The 25,594-nt window shown below is 43.4% G+C and overlaps 1 protein-coding gene across 3 annotated transcripts in view; it reads right to left on the bottom strand.

Moving 5' to 3' along the window:
- TENM2 (teneurin transmembrane protein 2) overlaps window positions 1-25,594 on the bottom strand; it is a 1,754,865-nt gene that overhangs the window by 158,964 nt on the left and 1,570,307 nt on the right. For 2 of the 3 annotated variants that reach the window (XM_081504400.1, XM_081504401.1), the window contains 3 exons: window positions 8,498-8,692; window positions 2,218-2,418; window positions 289-474 (listed from right to left, as the gene is read on the bottom strand). In XM_081504400.1, coding sequence (XP_081360526.1) covers window positions 289-474; window positions 2,218-2,418; window positions 8,498-8,692 — 582 coding nt within the window. Of the gene's footprint in view, window positions 1-261; window positions 475-2,217; window positions 2,419-8,497; window positions 8,693-25,594 lie in introns of all 3 variants that reach the window. The other variant, XM_081504402.1, reaches the window with a different exon arrangement.

The following is a 25,594-nucleotide window of genomic DNA, read 5'->3' as shown; positions in this document are numbered from 1 at the left end:
TTCCCATGCGTGTGCATTTCTCTCTCCCCCCGCTCAGTAATTTGGATGGGTTTTCTTATCTAATTTGGTCCCTTTCCTCCCAATCTGGAAATCTGGGAAGCAGGGAAAATCTTTGCCAATCAGGACCATGCTTTTCCCTTCCCTAGGCCCCTGGGAGATTTGAGAGGCAGCAGGAAGCATTGTGTCCCTGAGGGAACAGCCGGTTGCAACGCACGACCATCACTATAGATCTACGATTTATGAAAATAAAGCAATATGTGCCTGTTTCGGTGCCTGCCGTTTGCCTACCAATGGTGCAGTGTTCACCATTCCAGCCCTCTCGGCATTCACATTTGCCATCTTTACAGGTCCCGTGCTCAATGCAGCGGGGGTGGCAGACGCGCTGGTCGCAAGCTGCGCCTGTCCAGCCCTCTTCACAGCGGCAGGCTCCCCCGATGCAGACGCCGTGAGTGCCACAGTCTACTGAGCACACTTCTGGAAGAAAAACAATGATTACAGCTCAACACCACCTCCGGCAAAACCCTCCATGGGAGGCCAGACCACAAACATGGCCTGGGTCCCTGGAACAGGCCCAAGGCCCATGTCATCTTGGGCGGCCTGTCTCTCCACTGGCCGGGTATTCATTTGTGGTTAGGTAGTTTCTAGAGCAGTGTTCTCAGAGGGGGGCCCCTGGACTGGCTGCATCACCATCACTTGAGAACTATGTAGAGATGCAACTTCTTATGCCTTGGTTGGTCCTCCTGGCTTCGAAACACAGGGAGTGGGACTCAGAAATTTGTTTTACTACATCTTCCAAGTGTTTCTGATGCACGCTGAAGTGTGAGGACCACAGTTCTGGGGCGGGACACCATCCCAGGAAGAGGTCAGACACTGCCCATCCAGTTTGGCAAAGGTCCCTGGGTGGTGCCCACCTGAAAAGATACCCATGGAGCCTGACTCCCTGGCCAGCTGGGACGTCTTTCCCTGTCGAGAGCCTGCCTTGCCCCAAAGCCAGTTGGGGCCCCAGCATCTCCATCCACACAGGAGGATGGCAGACCCAGCTGCCACCCAGATTGGCATCGTGGTGGCCATCGGGACCGCTCTAACTGTGCTGCATTTACACAGCTTCTTTCTCAAAGGAGCTCAAAGTCTTTTGTGGTTGGAGAGGAGACAGACAGACAGATATACACTCTCTGGCGTTCCAGACCTCTCACGCGAGGACAAGCACGTGCCAGACACTCATCCTTACAATAGACTACAGAGGGAGGTGTGGCTCATCAGGCCCAGGGAGGGGAAGCCACACCAGGAGGGGCAGTGACTCGCTCCAAGTCACACAGCAAGTCGGCTGCACAGCTGGATCTAGGGCTTGGATCTAGGCCTTGGATCTAGGGCTGCCCTGCTCTCCCCAACCTCTGTAGCACTTGGCCTGGGCCACTAGTCTCAGAATTAAAGCCAGAGATGAGTGCGCTAAGACGACACCCAAAATAGCCCATTTTAATAGAATCTTCCTTTTTTTTTTTTGTTCCTTCTGGAATGAAATATTCACTTCTTTCCCATTGTAGCAAAGCTTCACACAGGTTCCCTTTCTGATTGCCATGGCAATCTGACAGCTGTCTCACTACCCAGAGGAAGGGGGCGGAAAGATGATGGTTTGCTTGGATAGGTGCTGTCAGTGTGAATGGAACTGCTCTTGGAGAGGTGGGGACTGGCCTGAACTGTTGAACCATTCCCTTTTAAGGTCACTCAGGAGGGAAGACATGTACTCTTAATTTTAGGAAAATAAAGTGTATGGTGCAACTTCATTATTTTCCTGTCACCAGAGTATTGCAGAGCTTTATAACATGTTCACCCAGGACCCCGAGGGAGCCTCTTTTCTGTTTTATAGGACATTCCATTCAGTTCTTCTGGGACTGAATTGTTCTGTTTTGTTTTCTAGTACCTTTAGGGAGTGTACATAAGAAAGCTCTAATGCAAATGGAAGCGTCCCTCCCGGGCCCTTCATCCATTTGCAGTGATGAAACCAACAAGGCACAAGAACCTATGTGGGATTTGTTTGTATGTTTCTCAAGGATCAAAGACTTCAGGGCTGAGAACAGAGTAAGAGAGGTACTATGCAGCTGACCAAAGTCCCTTCCTCCCAAGCTAAGTACAAAGAGTTGATTCCCATCTGTGTGGGCTCATGGAAGGAACACAGGGTGTGAGCGTTGGGGGAAGCAAGGGGGGAACCTCTTGACTTACCGACGGAGCAGTCGGGACCCATCCAGTTGGGATCACAGCTGCAGAGGCCAGTATCTGGGAGGTACGTGCCGTGCCCACTACACTGGTCTGGGCACTGGACCCTCGCCAGCTCACAGTTGAGACCACCCCAGCCAGGGCTGCAAAGGCATTCTCCATTTACACAGACCCCATGGCTGGAGCACGTAGGATCCAAGCAATCAACTGAAAAAAAACAGAAGGTAAAAGTACTGATCACTCATGGGGGATGGGACATGAAACACCAGTTGAGAGCTGAACGGACCAGTGGTTCACCAATTCCTATCCACCTGCAAGGCAATGGAGCAGCCCTAGCAATACTTACGTGGCCCTTTGAAGAGGAGCCATACAGAATGAAAGATTTTTGATTTGTTAAAACACTACATCTCAAACTTGAAGAGAATGTAAAGGAAAAAGGGGGATTTCTCAAGCAGAATTAGAGGAACTGAGTACAGAGCTGTGTCATCCAGCTTTGAGAGTCTTGTAAGGTTATAAATAATAGTATCTTAACTGAACCACATCGGGGCTTCTGAGACTGGACCATGAATGCTGGTGATATCTTTACATGTATCACCAAACCCAATCATCACTCACTATTGGAAAGAAAAGTAGAGAGGCTCAGTCTAACTTCACTAACACTTGACTTCAGAAGGTACCAAAAGATGGAAAAGAAAACCAGTGAGACTCATCCATGAGTCACTTTCCTAATTAAGTTTCACTTAGGATAAATCTAAAATTAGTGTTCACTCTCTGAGCACATATCTACTCAAGAAATTAGTAAATGCACAGGATGGAAGAGGTGAAAGTGGTAGTCACTCAGTTGTGTCCGACTCTGTGACCCCATGGACTTGCCAGGTTTCTCTGTCCATGGGATTCTCCAGGCAAGAATACTGGAGTGGGTTGCCATTTCCTTTTCCAGGGGATCTTCCCAACCCAGGGAACGAACCTGGGTCTCCTGCATGTAAAGGCAGAGTCTTTACTGTCTGAGCTACCAGAGAAGCCCAAAGAAAGTGAAGGTGGGTATGGAAATGATCCCAAAGGGGTAATCTTCCTACGCATAGTCATGAGTGGACTGGATGGGCCAGTCTCTGGCTGTGTCACTGAAACTTTCCACAGACCGTTAATCAGACAAATTAATGGTCAGATTCTGGTCACTGTTGTTCTGGCCAGTTTCATGGTCTGATTGCTTGGCTATCTCAGTAATCAGAGTGGATATACACCCAGTAGTAAGTTGAAGATTATTACTCTGGAATCAACTCAGAGTGAGGAGAGGAATGAGATGCAAAGGCCAGTTCTCAAGGACAGGACTTTTTGTATGAGAATGTGACCTCACACTAGGACATCCATCTAGCTTGTGAAGTGCAAGTGTTAGTCACTCAGTCATGTCTGACTCTTTACAACCCCATGAACTGTAGCCCTTCATGCTCCCCTGTCCATGGAATTCTCCAGGCAAGAATACTGGCGTGGGTAGCCATTCCCTTCTCCAGGGGATCTTCCCAACCCAAGAACCCCTTACTGCAGACAGATCCTTTACTGTCTGAGCCACCAGGGAAGCCCTCCACCCGCCATTTAGCTTACAGGTAGATAAACACAGCTTTTCGGCGGAAGACCAGCTTCCTTAGGTATTCCTAGAAAGTGATGCAGTGGCATTTGGAGGAAAGGGCGCTGCACACCATGGGGTTTGAGCGGTGAATAGTGATCTCGCATGAGGCTTAGATGTTGCCTTGTGTATCATGGCAATGGAGGGGGGGTGTCTTATAATCTTATTTGACTAAGACATACATTTCACTCATTTTAACAGCTTGGAAATCAGGTCTGTTGGCACAGATTACATCATTCGCTTCTGCCATCATCTGGGGGCACAGCCAGCTTGAGATCACTTACACCCTTTTCTTGAGGTTTTTCGGGCCACGTTGATAGTGTAATTCAGTCCCTTGTATGAATGTGTGCCATCTTGTAGTTCAGATTCTCAGAGATTTTGATTTCTCCCTTTTCCCAATGTCAAGACTGAAGTAAGATTTTTGTCCTCTAAATAGTTCACCATGACATTCAGATGGCAACCCCTTGGGGTTCCAGCTTTTTGTAGTGTAGTAGCTCTTTTTCATTCTTATGATACACAAAGTAATGGTGTTATTTTAAAATTGATGGTACATCAGCTCCAAATATGGCATGATTTAGATTATCCAAACTACTTCATTCTGGGGGACATCAGACTTGAGGAATTTGGATTTAACTGAATTCATGATATTCCATGAAGTGTCCAAAGAGTACCTCTCCCTTCAGGCAAAAAGTAAGAATTTTCAGTGTTGAGAGATGTTTCTCAGGTTTCCATTTGGACCTTCTCAGGAAGATACTATTTATGCAAATTAGCTTAAAATTATTTGAGCCATGAGGAAACAAAAGCTGCCACTGATTTTTTTTTCCAACCAGGAATACTGTCTCAGAAAGGTACATTTCAGTGATTTATTATTACTCAGAGATGTTTATGTTACTTGCTCTGGTTACAACCACTTTCAGGCTGAATTCATTCTCTTGGGGACTATTACTCCTGATGACATCAACCCTGTCTGATACTTTCTAATTTGCTCCATTCAGTCGGGTGGAGCACATCCAGCTGTAAATGAACTGAAAGGTTCCAACACATGGAAGACATTCACAAAGAGGGTGTGCAATGCCCTTGACACCTCATGCCTTGCCCAGTCAAGGGAATATAGTAGGTACTCAATACACATCTGCTGAGAGGATGAACGGCAGACTTTGCCATAAGCATTGTTGTTAACAAGACAAATTTTCAGTGTGAAGGACTAACTGACAAGAAGGACAAAAGAATGTTAACAACATCTTGCTTTGGGGAAGAATGTAGTATAATTTGGAATCTGCAAAATATGAACTCACTCGTTAAGCATCAATCTTGTCCATATTCTTTTCATAAAAGAAAACCCCAAAGTTCTGTCCTCATTTCGGACATAGAGAAAGCAACAGTACATGAAAATACCTCGTGTGCTCTGTGCCTTGATAATGACTCCCCATCTATAATTAGCCACTTAAAATGTTTGGTGAGGTGCCAAGAGCTAGGAGCTTTCAAAAAACTGAAGAAACTGTAATATAATCATTTTCTTAACAGGATGACATAAAAAGTAATATACCAAAAAAAAAAAAAGAAAGAAAATGGCATTTTTATTCCAGATTTAAATTAGCTTTCTCTGCTCTATCCTGAATTACAGTGTGACGGAAGGAGGAAAATCCACTGAGATTTATTAGCCTTGAAGTGGAATGTCATCAAAAGAACCATTTGTTGTATCTAGAAATGGGAGATAACCCTTTCTCTGGTCATTGAGACCAGTAAATATGCCCTTTGTGCTATATAATTACAGCAGCTGATAGAATAACTAAATTCAGACTTTAAGGGGAATAGTTTCACTATGAATTTTAAATTTGGTTCCAATTTCATAAGATGGTCTTGTGGTCACATCCTTAGAGTCTTCAGTAGGCAGGAGGGAGGATGGCATTTTACAAAGCTTTATAAATAGAAACAGTGTTATACTTAAAAGGGGGACAGTGGCCTTTACCAGCTAAGTACCATGTGCCTTATACCACCAGCCCCTTGGCAGCTGAAATCATTAGAACTCATTTAGTCTTGGGCCCTCTGTAGGTTTGACAAAAAAGGATTGTGAATGCAATTTTTATCCCTAAGGATAAAAAAGGAGGTCAAGGAGTTTTACAAACAATATGTACTATAAACCCCTGAAGAACCATGAATTACATTTATGAAGTTAAATGTCATTGAAAAATGATTCAACCATGAAACAGACATGAAAACATGGCTGACTTAAACTAATATGTCAATTCCTCTCTCGTCACCTTCCCACCCCCCCAGATATCATTGAGTGAAACCTCACGAATATGTCCTTTCATTTTCTTGTGCAAATTTGTTAATAGTACAACAATGTTTAGGCAGCAAAAACGAAGGATGGCAGCTATTGATTTCATTGCCATGGCCATTTCAGGTAAATTGTTTGAACGTTATGACTATGATGACTATCAAAAAAAAAAAGCTAAATGGAAGAAAAAGTGCTGATCCAGGCTTTCTGATTCCATTTCCTGTTTTGAAAACAGCATATGAATCATTTCAGTTCATTCTTTTGGGGTAGCAGAAATCAATAGAGGAAACTTCATCCTTTCATAATGATCCACGTGACTTCCTTGTTTTGTTGGATGTTTAATTCATTACAAATATTTAAATAACACCAGTTGGGATAGTGAGAACATTGAGAAATTACTTGAAATTCTACTCATACAGATATACACAAGGCTTCCTGGACAGAAAAAATTCTAAGACGGGTAATGCCATGGTTCTATCACTATCCTCTTGCCAAATGATGTATGCAAAAGGGTGTTTTAACTTTTCTTGTCATATTATTGGCCTCTCCCATGTTTTCACAAAATGAAACTTTGCCTCTTGCAGTCCATTTATCTTTAAGAACTTTGACCTTTTTATTAAATCAGCACTTCCTCCATCCAAACTCCCAATTTGGTTTTATGATGCAGACAGAGGGAGGAAGTCTACCTTTTATAATAGAAGAAAAAATAGAGAGTTGAGTAACTGATGACATGGGGGGGTCACACTTCTGGGTCCCATTAAGGGCACTAGCACTGATGTATTGGAAAATCCTAGAAGAATACTGTCATGGAAGCAGAGCCTTGTGGAAACAGTTCTAAAAACCATGAAATGGGAGATGTCACAAGGGGAGCTTTTGTATGTGTTTCTAAGGGTAAGCCATTGCCATTCCTCTGTAGTGAGGGATGTAATAGTTGGTAAGTTTGTACAAAAACCCAGAGATCTGTAAAATACCAGGGTGAGAGAACAGATCCACTTGCATCTAAGAACCTCGTAGCATCTGAGGTCCATTCTTAATCAGCTTGGCAGTGAGAAGCTGAGAGAGAACATGGGCGTCTGGCATTCAAGGATCTTTTCCGGGGAGACATCCTGGGTGGTCATCTCAAGCTGTTTCCTATAGGGTAGGCAGCGGGCTTCACTCCTCCCCTGAGTTTGTTGGGCAAGTGGCTGCTACTTTTTTCCACTGGGAGGATGAGACAGGAAGAGCCGATTGGGTTGCATGGGGACATTTCACTGGGAGATGAACTGAGTGGAAAGATGCTGAAGACTTCCAATGCAAAGGCTGAGGAGCAGGTGAGGTTCTGAGAAGAAGGGTTTTTTACCTTCCCACCAATGGGGGTGGATTCTTTATATGGGAAGATGCAATAGATGGGCAACTAGAGCCCACAGTCTGGAAGGGCAAACAAAGAGGGGAAGGCTGACAGGCAGCTTGGCTGAGTTCCATTGCCATACAGGTCCCAACACTTGGCTACCAAATGACTTTTAGAAGTATCAACTGGAGTAACTAGGACTACTTAGAGCTTATTTCTGAACACCTCCAGAGGGCTGCTCTTTCCGTGTATTCCTGCATTTTCTCCCCCAAACCTCCCTCTTTCAATCACTAAGCCTGATCTCTGATCATGTGTTGTCAAACTGGACTTAGATGATTACATCCTGATTCCCCCTCTCCCCCGCCATGTGCTAGAGGACACTTCAAAGCATAGAGTGAGTTCCTCAGGACTCATCAAATCCCAGCTTTCTCACTGCACACCCTCTCTCCTCTGTCTCTGTGACCGTAGGTAACCAGGATCGTTTGCTCTACATGGTGTCTCTAAACGACATGGGTACTTATCGTCTCTCAAGCCTGACTGCATTCTATGGATATGAATTTTTGCAGAAATATTTACACAGACACATATGGATCTGAGATTACCAGGGACAGTTTTTTTTTTTTTTTTTTTTAAAGCTTTGGGGAAGGAAGGAGAATTAAAGATTCTTGTTTGTTCTTACTGGATAGCATAATTCTCAATGTAGAGGGCATTAAATAAAACAGAAAAAAAAGAGGAGAAGAGGGGAAGGGGAAGGAAGGAAAAGGAAAAGAAAGAGCAGGAAGGGGAGGAAGTAGAGGGAGAGAGAAGACAGAAAAACAAAGGAGAAAGAGAAAAGGAGCTAATTATCATAAAGGGGGGGAAACAGACCATGTCTTTCAGAGCCACCCTTAAGCTTACTCTCTCTAGTTCTACAACTTAAGAAGTCCATCAAAGCTGAGGGTTTTACATTTCAGTTTGAAATGTAAAATGTTTGCATCCTTTGCAAAACAGGGAGCCAGGACCGGGCTCATTAGCAAAGGTCCAGACCTGCAGACACCAGTCCACCCGGTGGGCTTACCTTCCTCGCAGTGCTCGCCCTTGTAGCCGGCTGAGCAGACGCAATTGCCATCAATGCAGGAGCCGTGGCCCCCGCAGGAAGGATCGATGCACTGATTCAAGGGCACGTCGCACTCCGCGCCTTTCCAGCCACTGTAGCACTGGCACGTCCCTTTAGAGTACTGTCCATTCCCGCTGCACAGCACGGGGCAGGCGGCTGCAAAGAGCGAAGACAGAGCACCAGGTCAGGGGGGCGCAGAACTTGAAGGACTGTGTCAGTCAAAGAAGGCAGAGCCTGCTGGGCATCTCAGTACTGCTCTGGGCTGGGGACTTGGGCCACGGACGTGCAGAGCCATTTTCAAATAAACAATCACCACCACCACAGAAATGTTACTAATGATCACTAATAAGAACCTGCCGTATAGCACAGGGGACTCTACTCAATACCCTGTAATGATCTATATGGGAAAAGAATCTAAACATGAGTAGACATATGTATAACTGATTCACTTTGCTGTACAGCAGAAACTAATAGAACATTGTAAGTCAACTATACTCCAATAAAAATTAATTTTAAAATGCTACTAATAAAAGCAGTTACCATCAACTGAATGCTTATTATACTCTGGGCATGGCATAAGATGCTTTAGGTACAATTTACTGCTGAATCGTCATTATCACCCAGTGAGGTGGAGTTAGAATCACAATCCCATTTTATAAGTGAAGCTCAGACTGGGGAAAGAACTTTGCTGAAATCACAAAACTCAACAGTAGGGGGTCCCATGGGAAACCAGTTTGCCTCACCTCTTAAGCTGTGTCCTTAACTAAGCCGCAAGGACAAGCAAGTATTGTTGCTGTTGTTGGTAATGGGGATTGGGACCCATTTTGCTGAATATTTTACCTTCAGATTAGTCAACTGCTATTCCTGGTAAGTTTATGTTCATTAAAAAGGAAGGGGATGGGTCAGTGTTGAGACACAATCTCTCTATGCTTCACTTTCCTTATCTAGACCACAAAGAAATAACTGTGCCTACCCCAAAGGGTGATGTGTGATAAAGAATAAAGAGGAAAGATGCCTGGCCTTAAAAAAAAAAAATAAAATAAAAAGACGGGGAGGTCAGGCTAAAGACACGAAATCTCTAGCAGTTCTTATCAGCAGGGACCCTCTTTAATCTGTTGAGAGGATGAAGACCCACAATCATAGGGGAGGGTATGGTATGAATTACCAACAATTCTCACCAGTTTGGCTTCAATTATGCTGATACTGTCCCTTTGGAGGTCACTAAGAGTGGGATTTTAGTGGTCACCTTCAGGCTTTCGGCTTTTCACTTCAGGATCAGTTTGTAAAGATTCTGAATTTTCAACCTGACTTCTGTTGTTCAGTCACTAAGTTGTGTCCGACTCTTGGTGACCCCATGGACTGGAGCACGCCAGGCTTCCCTGTCCTTCACTGTCTCCTGGAGTTTGCTCAAACTCATGTCCATTGAACTGGTGACACTATCTAACCATCTCATCCTCTGCCACCCCCTTCTTCTTTTGCCTTCTGGAGGAGGGAATGGCAAACCACCCCAGTATTCTTACTGCGAGAACCCCATGAATAGTATAAAAAGGCAAAAAGATATGACACCAGAAGATGAGCCCCCCAGGTCAGAAGGTGTGCAATGTGCTACTGGGGAAGAGTGGGGGGCAATTACTACTGGCTGCAAAAAGAATGAAGATGCTGGGCCAGAGTGGAAATGATACTCAGTTGTGGGTGTGCCTGGTGCTAAAAGTAAAGTCCAACTCCGTAAAGAACAATACTGCATAGGAACTTGGAATGTTAGGTCTATGAATCAAGGTAAATTGGATGTGGTCAAGCAGGAGATGGAAAGAGTGAATATTGACATCTTAGGAATCGGGGAACTAAAATGGACAGGAATGGATGAATTTAATCTGATGACCATATCATTATATCTACTACTGTGGACAAGAATCTCTTAGAAGAACCTGGCTTTTAGTATGAGCCTAAAATGAGGACACTGTTCCAGGTTATGGAACTGGCATTCAGAGATCTTCAGAAATGACCTACAGAGGTATTTTTAGTGATTCCTGGTTTATCTGCGATTTGTAATGCAGTGGCTCCAGGAATTCTACAGTCACACATGTGTGTTCAACTGGAATGGTCTCCCCATCCCCTGATGTGATTCCATTATCTAATTAGATCACTCCATAATAATGGCCCCACCCACTTTATCAATCCCCTTTTGTTGTCATGTTGTTTATTTTTTTCTTTTAATTTTATTTATTGCTCTCTTATTTTCTTATTGTCCCTTTTTTTTTTATTACCCAGTGAGTAAAATGATTTACTCACTTTTTTTTTTTAATTTATTTATTTTAGTTGGGGGCTAATTACTTTACAATATTGTAATAGTTTTTGCCATACATTGACATGAATCAGCCATGGGTTTACATGTGTCCCCCTTTGTTTATTTTTTATAGTAATTCATTCTCCTTCTGTGAGTGTTTAATTTCCCAAAGATATAGTAAACTACTAAAGGACAAGATTATGGTTATCATTGTCGATTTCCTTCTAGTGCTACATTCATCAATGTTGGCTTGCTTGAGTAAATATTTCTATTATGTTCCTGATTCATTCAGGGATTCCCAAGTGGTAGGGGTGTGGGCAAGCACTACATGGCCATTTATGAAGGGTGTGGAAAGAACAATTTCTAGAGTGGACCTTGTGTTGTACATACAATGCCTTTTTTTCTGGGGAAGGGTGTGTTGATGGTAATTGACCTTAATTATAAACTGACATGAAACAGAAATATCTCAACAGTTGACATAGGATGGAGGGGCTATTTCCTTCCCTGCCTAACAAATGCTTTATAGTAGAATAGGTGAAAAAAATGACCACTTCCAGTAGAATTCTTATCATTATGACTCTATTAATACCAGAAAAGAAGAATGAGTTCAAAAGTGAGAACATCAAAATTACATGTTAAATTTAGATAAAATCTCTCTAAATATAGAGAACTTGCCTTCTATTTTCAAGAGTGGAGAGACCTATAGAGCTGCTACCCATGCTGATTGTCTGAGAGAGGGTAGAGGGAAGAGTTTTAAACCAGGGAACCCAAGATTCAAAATTCAAGACTGTATTAATATGAACAAGTATGAGAAATGATGGGCTTTCTCAAAGTTTGCAGAGGGTTTCCAGGACAAAGTACATTGGTTCCATGTCAGTGCCCCATGATACTCTCACACTAAGCTCTAGGTCAGGGATGGCCATTGAGTGGCAACGAGGTACTACTCTCCCTTCCTGTACCTCTGCAGAGACAGATCAAAGCATTTTGCCCCCTTGAGTCTAGAAAAAGCCTGAAAACCTTCAATGTAGCGCCCTGGCTGGGACTTGGGAGCAGGCGGACAAGAGAAAACTCACTTGCCCTTTTTGATCTAGGTCACACTGAAGATATCTCCTGGTGGGAATACTCGAATAAGCACCATTTCTTACTGCCTGCCACCCATGCACACTCAAGAGGGAAAAGGGTGAGAAGCATGGGATGAGCTTCCAAGGGCTGTTTCCAACCTGAGGGTTATATATTAGACTAGTTCTGGATGGCAGAGAAAGTTACATTAAATCACCACCAATGGGCTTCCACTGTACATTCCTCCTGCCCCAAAGGTCGAAGAGGGTAAGAAGCGAAGAGGAAAAAATTATTGTCTTTATCAATTGAAAAATAAAGTTAGGATTATTTTCTTTGTTCATATTGAAATAGTTTCTCTTCTTCAAAAACTCTAAGGTGGTGAAAAAACATAGGATTCTCTAGAATGTAAGCATGGATTTTATTTAAAACCAGGTGCCTGTTTAAAATGTGACCTACTTACATTTCTCAGGGGAAAAAAAGGGAGAACGGTCGGGTCAGAGAGTTCTCTACATTCTAAATGCAGCCTTCCTTCAATATGTTTGCTGCATGCTCACTGGGAGGGTGGTAAAAAATGCTAAACACTGTGATGTTCTCCAGAAAGCAGGACTCTTGACAGGCTCCACTGATGTCACATAAAAAAAAAAAAAAAAGTAGAAGGCAGGCTAAAGAAGCGTGAAGCTCTCTAATAACCCATTTGCCATGGGACAGAGCGCAAATGCCAGATGAGCCCCCTCTGATAGCCACTGTTGACCTGCATCAGAGAGAACTCCTTCCCTCAGGGTAACTGACTCATCCTCAGACATAACTCAACCCAGAGCATCACAGTATGTAAGGCTCAGCCTGATCCTCACCTGGAAGGCTGCACGCGTGAAGTAGGGACCTCCTTCTGCATTAATAACCTTTCTTACTAGTTTTACTATCACTAATTCTACAAGATTTTTTTTTTTTATATAACAAGTTATACAACAAGTATTTCTGACTCCACCTGCCTGCAAGTGATATGGAACAGTTAAGTGGAAAGAACAAGGGTTTTGCTGTCAGAAAGACATGGGTTCAAATCCTGACCCATCACTTACCACCTGTGGGATTTTGACAAGATTATTGGACTTCTCTGAGACCAACATTCCCCATAAAAAAACTGTCTCTTTGAGTCGCTGGGAGCAGTACATGTGTGAAGATCAAAACAGTAGCTGACACCTGGTGTATAAACCAACAAATGTTCCCTTGTGACATTCCAAACTGAGTAACCAAACTGACTTCCAGGTCTCAAAGGCACACACACCACCACCACCACCACCACAGCTCGGAATAATACTAACAGAAAGATCTCATCTTGTTCTTCCCCTGGTTGTGGGTGGGAGGTGGTTCTGGGATCACAGTGGAAAGTTTTACGTCCCTGTCTCTCTTACCTCTTCCTAAGGCTTTAAAGGAGCACAGTACTGTATATCCAAGCTTCTATTTAAAATTAATTAAAACGTTTGCACAAACTGGCTATTCCTGTTTTAGTAAATCTAGTAAATGGAAGCTCTAAGACTTGTGCAGAAGAAAAATAAATTACCACTGCCACTAATGACTGACAAGTTACAGGCTGATGACAAAATTATGACACAAATAGAGGAAAACAACAGATTGGGAAAGACTAGAGATCTCTTCAAGAAAATTACAGATACCAAGGGAACATTATATGCAAAGACGGGCTCGATAAAGGACAGAAATGGTATGGACCTAACAGAAGCAGAAGATATTAAGAAGAGGTGGCAAGAATACACAGAAGAAGTATACAAAAAAGATCTTCACGACCCGGATAATCACTATGGTGTGATCACTCACCTAGAGCCAGACATCCTGGAATGTGAAATCAAGTGGGCCTCAGACAGCATCACTACGAACAAAGCTAGTGGAGGTGATGGAATTCCAGTTGAGCTATTTCAAATCCTCAAAGGTGATGCTGTGAAAGTGCTGCACTCGATATGCCAGCAAATTTGGAAAACTCAGCAGTGGCCACAGGACTGGACAAGGTCAGTTTTCATTCCAATCCCAAAGAAAGGCAATGCCAAAGAATGCTCAAACAGCCACACAATTGCACTCATCTCACACGCTAGTCAAGTAATGCTCAAAATTCTCCAAGCCGGCCTTCAGCAATACGTGAACCGTGAACTTCCAGATGTTCAAGTTGGTTTTAGAAAAGGCAGAGGAACCAGAGATCAAATTGCCAACATCCGCTGGATCATCGAAAAAGCAAGAGAGTTCCAGAAAAACATCTATTTCTGCTTTATTGACTATGCCAAAGCCTTTGACTGTGTGGATCACAATAAACTGTGGAAAATTGTGAAAGAGATAGGAATACTAGACCACCTGACCTGCCTCTTGAGACACCTGTATGCAGGTCAGGAAGCAACAGTTAGAACTGGACATGGAACAACAGACTGGTTCCAAATAGGAAAAGGAGTACGTCAAGGCTGTATACTGTCACCCTGCTTATTTAACTTATATGCAGAGTACATCATGAGAAACGCTGGGCTGGAGGAAGCATAATCTGGAATCAAGATTGCCAGGAGAAATATCAATAACCTCAGATATGCAGATGACACCACCCTTATGGCAGAAAGTGAAGAACTAAAGAGCCTCTTGAAGAAAGTGAAAGAGGAGAGTGAAAAAGTTGGCTTAAAGCTCAACGTTCAGAAAACTAAGATCATGGCATCTGCTTCCATCACTTCATGGGAAATAGATGGGGCAACAGTGGAAACAGTGTCAGACTTTATTTTTTTGGGCTCCAAAATCACTGCTGATGGTGACTGTAGCCATGAAATTAAAAGACGCTTACTCCTTGGAAGGAAGGTTATGACCAACCTTGATAGCACATTAAAAAGCAGAGACATTACTTTGCCAACAAAGATCCATCTAGTCAAGGCTATGGTTTTTCCAGTGGTCATGTATGGATGTGAGAGTTGGACGGTGAAGAAAGCTGAGCGCCGCAGAATTGATGGTTTTGAACTGTGGTGTTGGAGAAGACTCTTGAGAGTCCCTTGGACTGCAAGGCGATCCAACCAGTCCATCCTAAACGAGATCAGTCCTGGGTGTTCATTGGAAAGACTGATGTTGAACCTGAAACTCCAATACTTTGGCCACCTCATGCGAAGAGTTGACTCATTGGAAAAGACCCTATTGCTGGGAAGGATTGAGGGCAGGAGGAGAAGGGGACGACAGAGGATGAGATGGTTGGATGGCATCACCGACTCGATGGACATGGGTTTGGGTAAACTCCGGGAGTTGGTGATGGACAGGGAGGCCTGGCGTGCTGCGATTCATGGGGTCACAAAGAGTTGGACACGACTGAGCGACTGAACTGAACTGAAATGGTGTAAGACTCATTTTAGTGATCAAGCTGGAGCTTTCCCCCCACCGCCCTAAAGTTCTCTGTAAAGGATGAAATGAATTATCCGTGTTATTTACTCATGGGGAAGTAATAGGACAAGTCACTCATGTCTGCTGCTTTAAGTAATATGGGTCCCATTTCCTTGGAGCTTGTAGTACAGGGAACAGCTGGAGAGAAGGCAGAGGGGCTTGAAGAGGACCAGTCAGCCAGACACACAGGGAACATGCCTGCATCTTGACAAGGCATTTGTGGGTTGGGCTAGATGTTGGAGGGATTTTCAAATAAAGTGTCTTTTTAAAAACAGGGTTGCCATATGATTCTGCAATGCCACTCCTGGGCATATATCCAGACAGAACTACAATTTGAAAAGGTACACGCACCCCAATGCTCATAGCAGCGCTAGTGCTATTTACAATAGTCAAGACATGGAGATAACCTAAATGTCCATCAATAGATGAATGGATAAAGAAGATGTACATATATACATATATACAATAGAACACTACTCAGTCATAAAAAAGAATGAAATAATGCCGTTCACAGCAGCATGGATGGACCTAGAGATTATCATACTGAGTGAAGTAAGTCAGAAAGAGAAAGACAAATACCACATGATATCACTTATATGTGGAGTCTAAAATACAACACAAATAAACTTATCTACAAATCAGAAACAGATTTGTGGTTGCCAAGGGGGTGGGTGGGGAAGGGAAGGACTGGGAGTTTTGGATCAGCAGATGCAGACAATTATATACAGAATGGATCAGCAACAAGGTCCTACTGTATAGCACACGGATCTGTATTCAATACCCTATGATAAACCATAGTGGCAAATAATATGAAAAAGAATATATATGTATAATTAGTCACTTGGTTGTACAGCAGAAAAGAACACAACATGGTAAATCAACTAGACTTAAATTTGAAAAAACAAATAATGTGTCTTTTAAAAATGATTTGAAATCTGATTGAAAACTTCTTTGGAAAAGAGACTGGGAATACCTGAACCTATCGCTCCAAGAAATTGTCAAAACTGTGCTAACAATTGGTTGCCTCGCATCCCAGTTAGTCAATAAACACTTATGAAGAACCTAATATATGTAAGTAGCTGGCTTAGGTGGCAGGAAAAAGGGACAGAGAAAGAAAGATGCCTCGAGTCTTCTGAAACAATTAAGGATATAATATTAATATTTTAGGTCATGGAGGTGAGACAAAGTTCAGTGTCATTGAAACCAAAAGAGGTGTCCCATTGTCTTTCGAGACTGTGGACATGGTTTGGTGCTGAGCTTAAGTCAGGAAAAGCAAGTTTCTATTATTTTTGGGCTCTTGCAGGTGACAATCTATTCGATAGGCAATAAAGTCTAACCTCTATTACACACCATACATTTGATACAGATTAAAGATCCAAATAAGAAAAAAAAACCACACAGTATTTGAAAAAATACTGAAGACTAATTTTATTTTCTTGTGAGTGGGATATATAAAAAAGATAAACTCAAGAGACCAAGAAGATCAGATTTGAGAAAAGTATACTGATATGAATGCAGAGTTCCAAAGAATAGCGAGAAGAGATAAGAAAGCCTTCTTAAGTGAACAATGTAAAGAAATAGAGGGAAACAACAGAATGGGAACAACTAGAGATTTCTTTAAGAAAATTGGAGATACCAAGGGAACATTTCATGCAAAGATGGGCACAGTAAATGACAGGAATAGTATCGACCTAACAGGAGCAGAAGAGATTAAGAAGAGGTGGCAAGAATACACAGAAGAACTATACAAAAAAGGTCTTAATGACCCAGATAACCACAATGATGTGGTCACTCATCTAGAGCCAGACACTCTGGAGTGTGAAGTCAAGTGGGCCTTAGGAAGCATCACTATGAACAAACCTAGTGGAGGTGATGGAATTCCAGTTGAGCTATTTCAAATCCTAAAAGATGATGCTGTGAAAGTGCTGCACTCAATATGCCAGCAAATATGGAAAACTCAGCAGTGGCCACAGGACTGGAAAAGGTCAGTTTTCATTCCAATCCCAAAGAAAGGCAATGCCAAAAAATGTTCAAACTAACACACAGTTGTGGTTCACATGCTAGCAAGGTAATGCTCAAAATCCTTTGAGCTAGGCTTCAATAATACATAAACTGAGAACTTCCAGATGTACAAGGTGGGTTTAGAAAAGGCAGACAAACCAGAGATCAAACTGCCAATATCTGCTGGATCATAGAAAAAGCAAGAGAATTTCAGGAAAACATCTACTTCTATTTCATTGACTACACTAAAGCCTTTGAGTGTGTGGATCACAACAAACTGTGGAAAATTCTTAAAGAAATGTCTCCTGAGAAACCTGTATGGAGGTCAAGAAGTGACAGAACCAGATAAGGAACAACCAACTAGTTCCAAATTGGGAAAGGAGTACATCAAGGCTGTATATTGTCACCCTGCTTATTTAACTTATATGCAGGGTACATCATGCAAAATTCTGGGCTGGATGAAGCACAAGCTGGAATCAAGATTTCTGGGAGAAATATCAATAACTTCAGATATGCAAATGACACCACCCAATGGCAGAAAGTGAAGAGGAATTAAAGAGCCTCTTGATGATGGTGAAAGAGGAGAGTGAAAAAGCTGGCTTAAAACTCAACATTCAAAAAACGAAGGTCATGGCATCCGGTTCGATCACTTCATGGCAAATAGATGGGGAAACAATGGAAACAGTAACTGACTTTAATTTCTGGGGCTCCAAAGATCACTGCAGATGATGACTGTAGCCATGAAATTAGAAGATGGTTACTCCTTGGAAAAAAAGCTACGATAAACCTAGAGAGTGTATTAAAAAGCAGAGACATCACTTGGCCAGCAAAGGTCCAAATAGTCAAAGCTATGGTTCTTTCATTTGTCATGTACGGATGTGAGAGTTGCACCAAGAAGACTAAGTGCCAACGAATTGATGCTTTTGAACTGTGGTGTTGGAGAAGACTCTTGAGAGTCCCTTGGACTGCAAGGAGATCAAATCAGTCAATCCTGAAGGGAATCAACCCAAAATATTCATTGGAAGGACTGGTGCTGATGTTGAAGCTCCAATACTTTGTCTACCTGAAGTGAAGAGCCAACTCACTGGAAAAGACCCTGATGCTGGGAAAGACTGAGGTCAGGAGGAGAAGGGGGCAGGAGAGGATGAGATGGTTGGATGTCATCACTGACTGAATGGATATGAGTTTGAGCAAACTCTGGGAGATAGTGAAGGACATGGAAGCCTGGCGTGCTGCAGCCCATGGGGTTGCAAAGAGCTGGACATGACTGAGCAACTGAATAACAAGACAACTGAGGAAACCCTGGGGAAATATATTTTCTAACATATTTTACAGAATAAAGCTTGACATATGAAATACAAAAAGAACTCTTAGAAATCAATAAAAAGAGACAAACAAATGAAAACCTGGGCAAAGGACAGATAAATATAAACATAAACTGCCAATAAGGATTTCCCTGGTGGTGGTGCAGTAGCTAAGAATCCATCTGCCAATGCAGGGGATATAGGTTTGATCCCTGCTCCAGGAAGATCCTACGTGCCACAGAGCAACTAAGCCTGTGGGCTACAACTACTGAGCATGTGCTCTAGAGCCCAGGAACTGCAACTACTGAACCTGCATGCTAGATAACTATTGAAGCCCTTGTGCCAAGAGCCTGTGCTCCAAACAACAGAAGCCACAACGATGAGAGGCCCATGCACCACAGTGAAGAGCAGCTCCAACTCTGCACAACTAGAGAAAGCCCAGGCACAGCAACAAAGACTCAGTGCAATGAAAAAATAAATAAAATTGCCAATAAAAGTATGAAAAATTCTCAACTTCACTAGCAATTAAATAAGTATAGATAAAAATGAGAAATAATCTTTGACTTATCAGATTAAAGAAATCTATAACTTTTATATGTAGAATGGATAAAAAACAAGGTCCTACTATATAGCAGAGAGAAACTATACTCGATATCCTATGATAAACCATAATGGAAGAGAATATAAAAAAAGAACGTATATACATATAACTGAATTACTTTGCTGTACAGAAGAAATTAATACAACGCTGGAAATCAACTATACGTCAGTAAAAAAAAAAAAAATCTAAAAGACATAACCTTCAATGCTGCCACAGCTGAAGGGAAATGGGCTCTGTCACAGTGGATGGGGGGCAGAAGTCCAAACTAGCTTCCAGGGGGCTCATTTGCTCCTATCTGAATAGCTGCCTAGCTCACCATGCCCAACCGAGAAGCCTGTTGACCTTGGTGCCTCAGTTTTCCCTCCTATGAAATGGGTGGGACAAGAAAGGACCATTTTTGTAGGAAGAGTGAGGAGGATGGAAAGCAGAACTAAGGAGCCATGACAAAAGTATAAATGCAAACATGACCAGCCACTCTTCTCACTATGATCGCCTCTGACCAGAGCCGCCCTCTACCTTCCTGCCTGGAGCACTCAGACACTTTAGTTGGCCTCAGTGTGAGGGGCAAGATCCAGCAGTCCCTGTGAAGACAGGAAAGTCAAAGATGCTTCTGACAGAGCCTCTGGCTCAGAGGGCCAAAGTTCAGGCGCACCCACTTCCTCATTCCCGTTCTGTCAAATGGCACATTAATAAGCAAGGAAGCAATTCAGGGAAGAATTTCCAGAAGGACGAAAAACTCATCAGGTGTGTCAGATCTCTGACATTCAGGAGCCATGTGGGGAAAGCAGCACACGCTGACTTAAGCACGAAAGTATGGATGCTTTAATTAATCCGGGGTGAATTTAATTGCTTTAGTTAAGTGGAAATCGGGTTAAAAATGATGCAGAGCATGCTGGGGTGTGTTAAAAACATGACATATGAGTTGGATGAATCGATAAATTAAAAGTGCACAGATGTTTTAATTAAACCCAGGGAAGTTAACGAAGATCGCAAGAGACTTTTAAGCCTATGATTAATTCAATTCATTTAAAATACCTGTAGAGATATGGGGATGCCTCCATTTTGAGAGTTATAGAAGTTCTCAATCGATAAGGGCTTAAGCTTTTCTTAAAAAACATCTAAGTTTTTCTCTGTGTGTGTGTGTGTGTATATGTGTGATCGAACAGCATTAATTACATAATGAATATTTAAAATTTTCAGAGTACACAGTAAGCTTTTTTGCAGCTCAAGTCCAGACTGAAGTAACTTTTCATTCCTATTATGATTCAGGCATTGAGATGAGCTTGAAAATTACTGGTGTCCTGTTATCTGCAAGCATAGGAGCTCCCCCAAGACATGAAGGCCTGTTTATTCACTGGTACATAGAAGATTACCAGGCAGTGTAGGCTTATGAGTTAGACAGCTCAAATTTCTCTTTGGTTTTACCAGTTATGTGACTCTGGACACCTTATTTTCAGCCTCATTTTCTTTATCTTTAAAATAGGACTAAATTGTTGGATTACCTAACCCACAGTGTTCTTAAGAGGATGAAATGAGATGATGCTTGTTAAGTGCTATGTACAATGCCTGGCACATAGTAAGAGATCTATAGGTATGATTTATCATCATTTTTTTTTAAGGAGAAAATTGCTCCAGATTATCACATCATAAAGAGACAAGAGGGACTTCCTTGGCAGTCCAATGGTAAAGACTCCACGCTCCCAATGCAGGGGGCCAAGGTTCAATCCCCGGCTGGGGAGCCTAAGATTCTGCATGCCACGTCACGGCCAAACACAAACAAACAAACAAACAAAATCAAGAGACAAGAGAGGGGGAAACACTCTTTCCCATCACCCATCCTGGCCGACCTCCTCTCTAAAGACTGGTTTTTCTCCCAAAATGGCAGTTGTTTTTTTCCTAAAACCAGAGTACGTTCCCACCTCTGTTATGTCTCATTCCTACAGCAGGTTTCCCTACAGTTAGGCCCTCTGCTTTCTTGGACCCCTCTGCAACCTATCGAGTAGTTTTAACAGGAAACAAAAAGTTTTTAGCCTCAGAAGTAACTTGACTCAGGGGAGGGCTGACGGAGGTGGGTGCTGTGGAGAGATGTCTGTTTGGTGACACACCAACCTGGGAACCAGCAGGAGTGCCCACGTTCTGGAGGCAAGGCTCTGCAGGAGGGCACCAAAAAAAGGGCACTGCAGCTTCCAAACGGAGGCGGCCCCGCCTGGCAAGCTGGGGAGAGCAGAGGGTAAATGCGATATTGCCGCTTCTGCTCTCTGGGCCATCTGAGCCGAGTCCAAGGGCAGCGGCATCCAGACTCAGACCTGGATGTGCGCCCAAGTCATCTGCAGGTGCTGAGAGAGTGAGATTCTGATTCAGAGGGTCTGGGGTGGGGCCGGAGGTTTGGATATTGAACAGGTTCCCCAGGCTGATGCTAGTACCCCAGACCTACTGAGTCAGAAACTCTGGGGGGAACCCAGCAAGCTGTGAGTTAACAGGTGATCCTGATGAGTAGGGTTCTAAAGCCACACCTGGGGGAGTACCTTAGCTTCGCTGAGCCTCAGTTTCCTTAGCTGTGAAATGGGGATGACAATGATACCCAGTGTGGGGACGACACAAGATCATTCTGGTTAAACCCTCTGCACAGGGCCTGGCATTCACTTCATGTTCAATATGGGCAGAGATTCTTACATTATTTTATCAAAGGTGCCTTTGCCAAGTGGGGACACTCACTTTCTGCAAAGTCTGAACCAAGGGCCGGGCTTCAAGCCCCATTTCCTGGGTCCTTACCGCCAAGAAATTCCTGCACGTTTTCTCAGGTCAAGGACAGGAACAAGGAGAGGTGGAAGTCAGCCTTGAGCTGCACTGGGTGGTGGAACGACTCCTGTGGGCAGCAGTCATGGCCCCTGGCCAGTCTGTATTACAGAGGATTGTGGAGGGAGGTGGGCGGCAGAGGCAGACAGTTGTGAAAGACAGGGGTCTAAAGGAACATCCGTGCTTGTTCCAGGAAAGACAGGTGGAATCTGAGAGAGATGAGCCAGCTGTGAAAGGGGAAAGTGGCTTCCTTGGCAAAGATGCTCTGAGCAGTGCATTTCTGGGATGGTGGGGAGGACCCCTATATCACTGGTGGAGATGAAGGGGCTTGTTATTCCCCTCCTGAGTGCAGACATCCACTTGGGGGAGCAACTGATGGGGAAATGGGAAGCAGGTGAGCGGATGAAGCCAGCCAGAAGAGCCAGATAGCTGAGTTTCTGTGAGGGCTTTGGGAGTGAGTGAGGGGTCACTGCTCCCCATTTAGGAGATCTTCCCACCAAGTTAGGAAAACTAAGTTAGGGTCACAAGATTCAAAGTCAGCCAGACATGGCATCAACATCTAGCCTGCAATGTGACCTTGGGCAAGTAGTTTTCTTCCTCTGAGTCTCTGTTTCTCTTGTAAAATATGGATAACAGTGATTTCCAAGGCTTGTGAAGATTAATGCTGGGTAGTATTTATGGAGCATTCAATACATGTCAAGCATGATTCTCCATGCTTTACACGCATTTACTTTTTAGTCCTCACAGCAATCTGTCAGGTATTTGCTATTGCCCCCATATTATGGGTTTGACAACAAAGGCTTGGAGAGGTTAAGTAATTTTCTACAATGGGTACAGTTTTAAATGCCTGCCTTGCCACTCTCTACCTAGGAAATCCTAGTTTCCTCCCCTGAGGATTTCTGGGGTTCAAACCCAAATCCTAGTGTACATCTGCTACACAAACTGCGTGCAAAGCACATCTTCCTACACTCACATCTTTGGTGACTTGATCTCACGGCTGCTCTAATGTTAAGGGTTCAGGCTGGATTGCTTGGTTTGAATCCTGGCAATGCCACTTACAAGCTGAGTGATCTTGAGCAAGTTACTTAACCGCTCTGTGCTTCATTTTCCTTGCCTGTAAGGGGATGATAATCATCTATAGAATAGGACAACTAATGATTCACTGAGCTAATTATGCAGTTCTTTAGTGCAGTGGTTGGCACACAATAAGAACTCAATACATGTCAGCAATGATGACAATGATTTGACTTAAGTGCTAGAACTTGGCCAAGAGGGATTGGGTAGTAGGTACAGCCAGACATCCTAGAATGTGAAGTCAAGTGGGCCTTAGGAAGCATCACTATGGACAAAGTTAGTGGAGATGATGGAATTCCAGTTGAGCCATTTCAAATCCTAGAAGATGATGCTGTGAAAGTGCTGCACTCAATATGCCAGCAAATTTGGAAAACGCAGCAGTTTTTTTGGGCCACAGGACTGGAAAAGGTCACGTTTCATTCCAATCCCAAAGAAAGACAATGCCAAAGAATGCTCAAACTATCATACAGTTGCACTCATCTCATGCTAGCGAAGTAATGCTCAAAATTCTCCAAGCCAGCCTTCAACAATATGTGAACCATGAACTTCCAGATGTTCGAGCTGGTTTTAGAAAAGGCAGAGGAACCAGAGATCAAATTGCCAACATCTGTTGGATCATCAAAAAAGCAAGAGAGTTCCAGAAAAACATCTGTTTCTGCTTTATTGACTACGCCAAAGCCTTTGACTGTGTGGATCACAATATACTGTGGAAAATTCTGAAAGAGATGGGAATGCCAGACCACCTGACCTGCCTTCTGAAAAATCTGAATGCAGGTCAGGAAGCAACAGTTAGAACTGGACATGGAACAACAGATTGGTTTCAAACAGGGAAAGGAGTGCATCAAGGCTGTATATTGTCACCCTGCTTATTTAACTTATATGCAGAGTACATCATGAAAAATGCTGGGCTGGATGAAACACAAGCTGAAAGTAAGACTGCTGGGAGAAATATCAATAACCTCAGATATGCAGATGACACCACCTTTACGGCAGAAAGTGAAGAAGAACTAAAGAGCCTCTTGAAGAAAGTGAAAGAGGAGAGTGAAAAAGTTGGCTTAAAGCTCAACATTCAGAAAACTAAGATCATGGCATCTGGTCCCATCACTGCATGGCAAATAGATGGGGAAACAGTGGAGACAGTGGCTGACTTTATTTTTTTGGGCTCCAAAATCACTGCAGATGGTGATTACAGCCATAAAATTAAAAGATGCTTGCTTCTGAGAAGAAAAGCTATGACCAACCTAGACATCATATTAAAAAGCAGAGACATTACTTTGCCAACAAAGGTCTATCTAGTTAAAGCTCTGGTTTTTCCAGTAATCATGTATGGATGTGAGAGTTGAACTTTAAAGGAAGCTGAGCACTGAAGAATTGATGCTTTTGAACTGTGGTGTTGGAGAAGACTCTTGAGAGTCCCTTGGACTGCAAGGAGATCCAACCAGTCCATCCTAAAGGAAATCAGTCCTGAATATTCATTGGAAGAACGGATGCTGAAGCTGAAACTCCAATACTTTGGCCACCTCATGCGAAGAGCTGACTCATTCGAAAAGACCCTGTTGATGGGAAAGATTGAAGGCAGGAGGAGAAGGGGACAACAGAGGATGAGATGGTTGGATGGCATCACCAACTCAATGGAGATGAGTTTGAGTAAACTCCGGGAGTTGGTGATGGACAGGGAGGCCTGGTGTGCTGCAGTCCATGGAGTCACAAAGAGTCAGACATGACTGAGCAACTGAACTGAACTGAAGAGAAAAATGGCAAGATTCCCATCCTCTTTTCTCAAGGCCCCACAGATACTTGGTAGGAGCAGAGACCAATTCCCTGAGAAAAGACTTTATGTTCTTGCGGTTGCAGCATTTCTGGGCCTCCCCTGACAGCCATTCAGCAGTGGACGTTGTCATTTCTAATCACTATTACTGAACAAGGAAAGCTCTGTTGTGTTAAATTTCTACTGCAGGTTGGGGCCTTAAGTTCAGCACCAAATATGCCATCTGAAAAACTAGCATCAAAAACCACACCATCGGACGGAGGAGCCTGGTAGGCTCCAGCCCATGCGGTCATGAAGAGTCGGACACGACTGAGCGACTTCACTTTCACTTTTCACTTTCATGTACTGGAGGAGGAAATGGCAACTCACTCCAGTATTCTTGCCTGGAGAATCCCAGGGATGGAGGAGCCTGGTGGGCTGCCGTCTATGGGGTCACACAGAGTTGGACACGACTAAAGCAACTTAGCAGCAGCAGCAGCAGCAACAGCAGAAGCCTTATCTCTTCTGAAAGGCAAGACTGTTTCATGCACAAGCTAAGGAAGCATCTTAAGTCAATGAGAGACTTCAAATAAAAGGCAGTGAAAGAAAAAGGAATCAGAGTTAAAAAGCATCTAGCCCAGGACTTCCCTGGTGGTACAGTGGCTAAGACCCCACACTCCCAACACAGGGGGCCTGGGTTCAATCCCTGGTGGGGGAACTAGATCCCACACCCCAAATGCTGTAACTATGAGTTTGCGTGCTGCACCTGAAAGATTCCTTGTGCGGC

This window comes from Giraffa tippelskirchi, chromosome 6 (assembly GCF_054371585.1).
Source record: "Giraffa tippelskirchi isolate mGirTip1 chromosome 6, T2T-mGirTip1v1.2.pri, whole genome shotgun sequence".
NCBI classification, from domain to species: Eukaryota; Metazoa; Chordata; class Mammalia; order Artiodactyla; family Giraffidae; genus Giraffa; species Giraffa tippelskirchi.
This window is presented reverse-complemented; position numbering and strand designations above follow the sequence as displayed.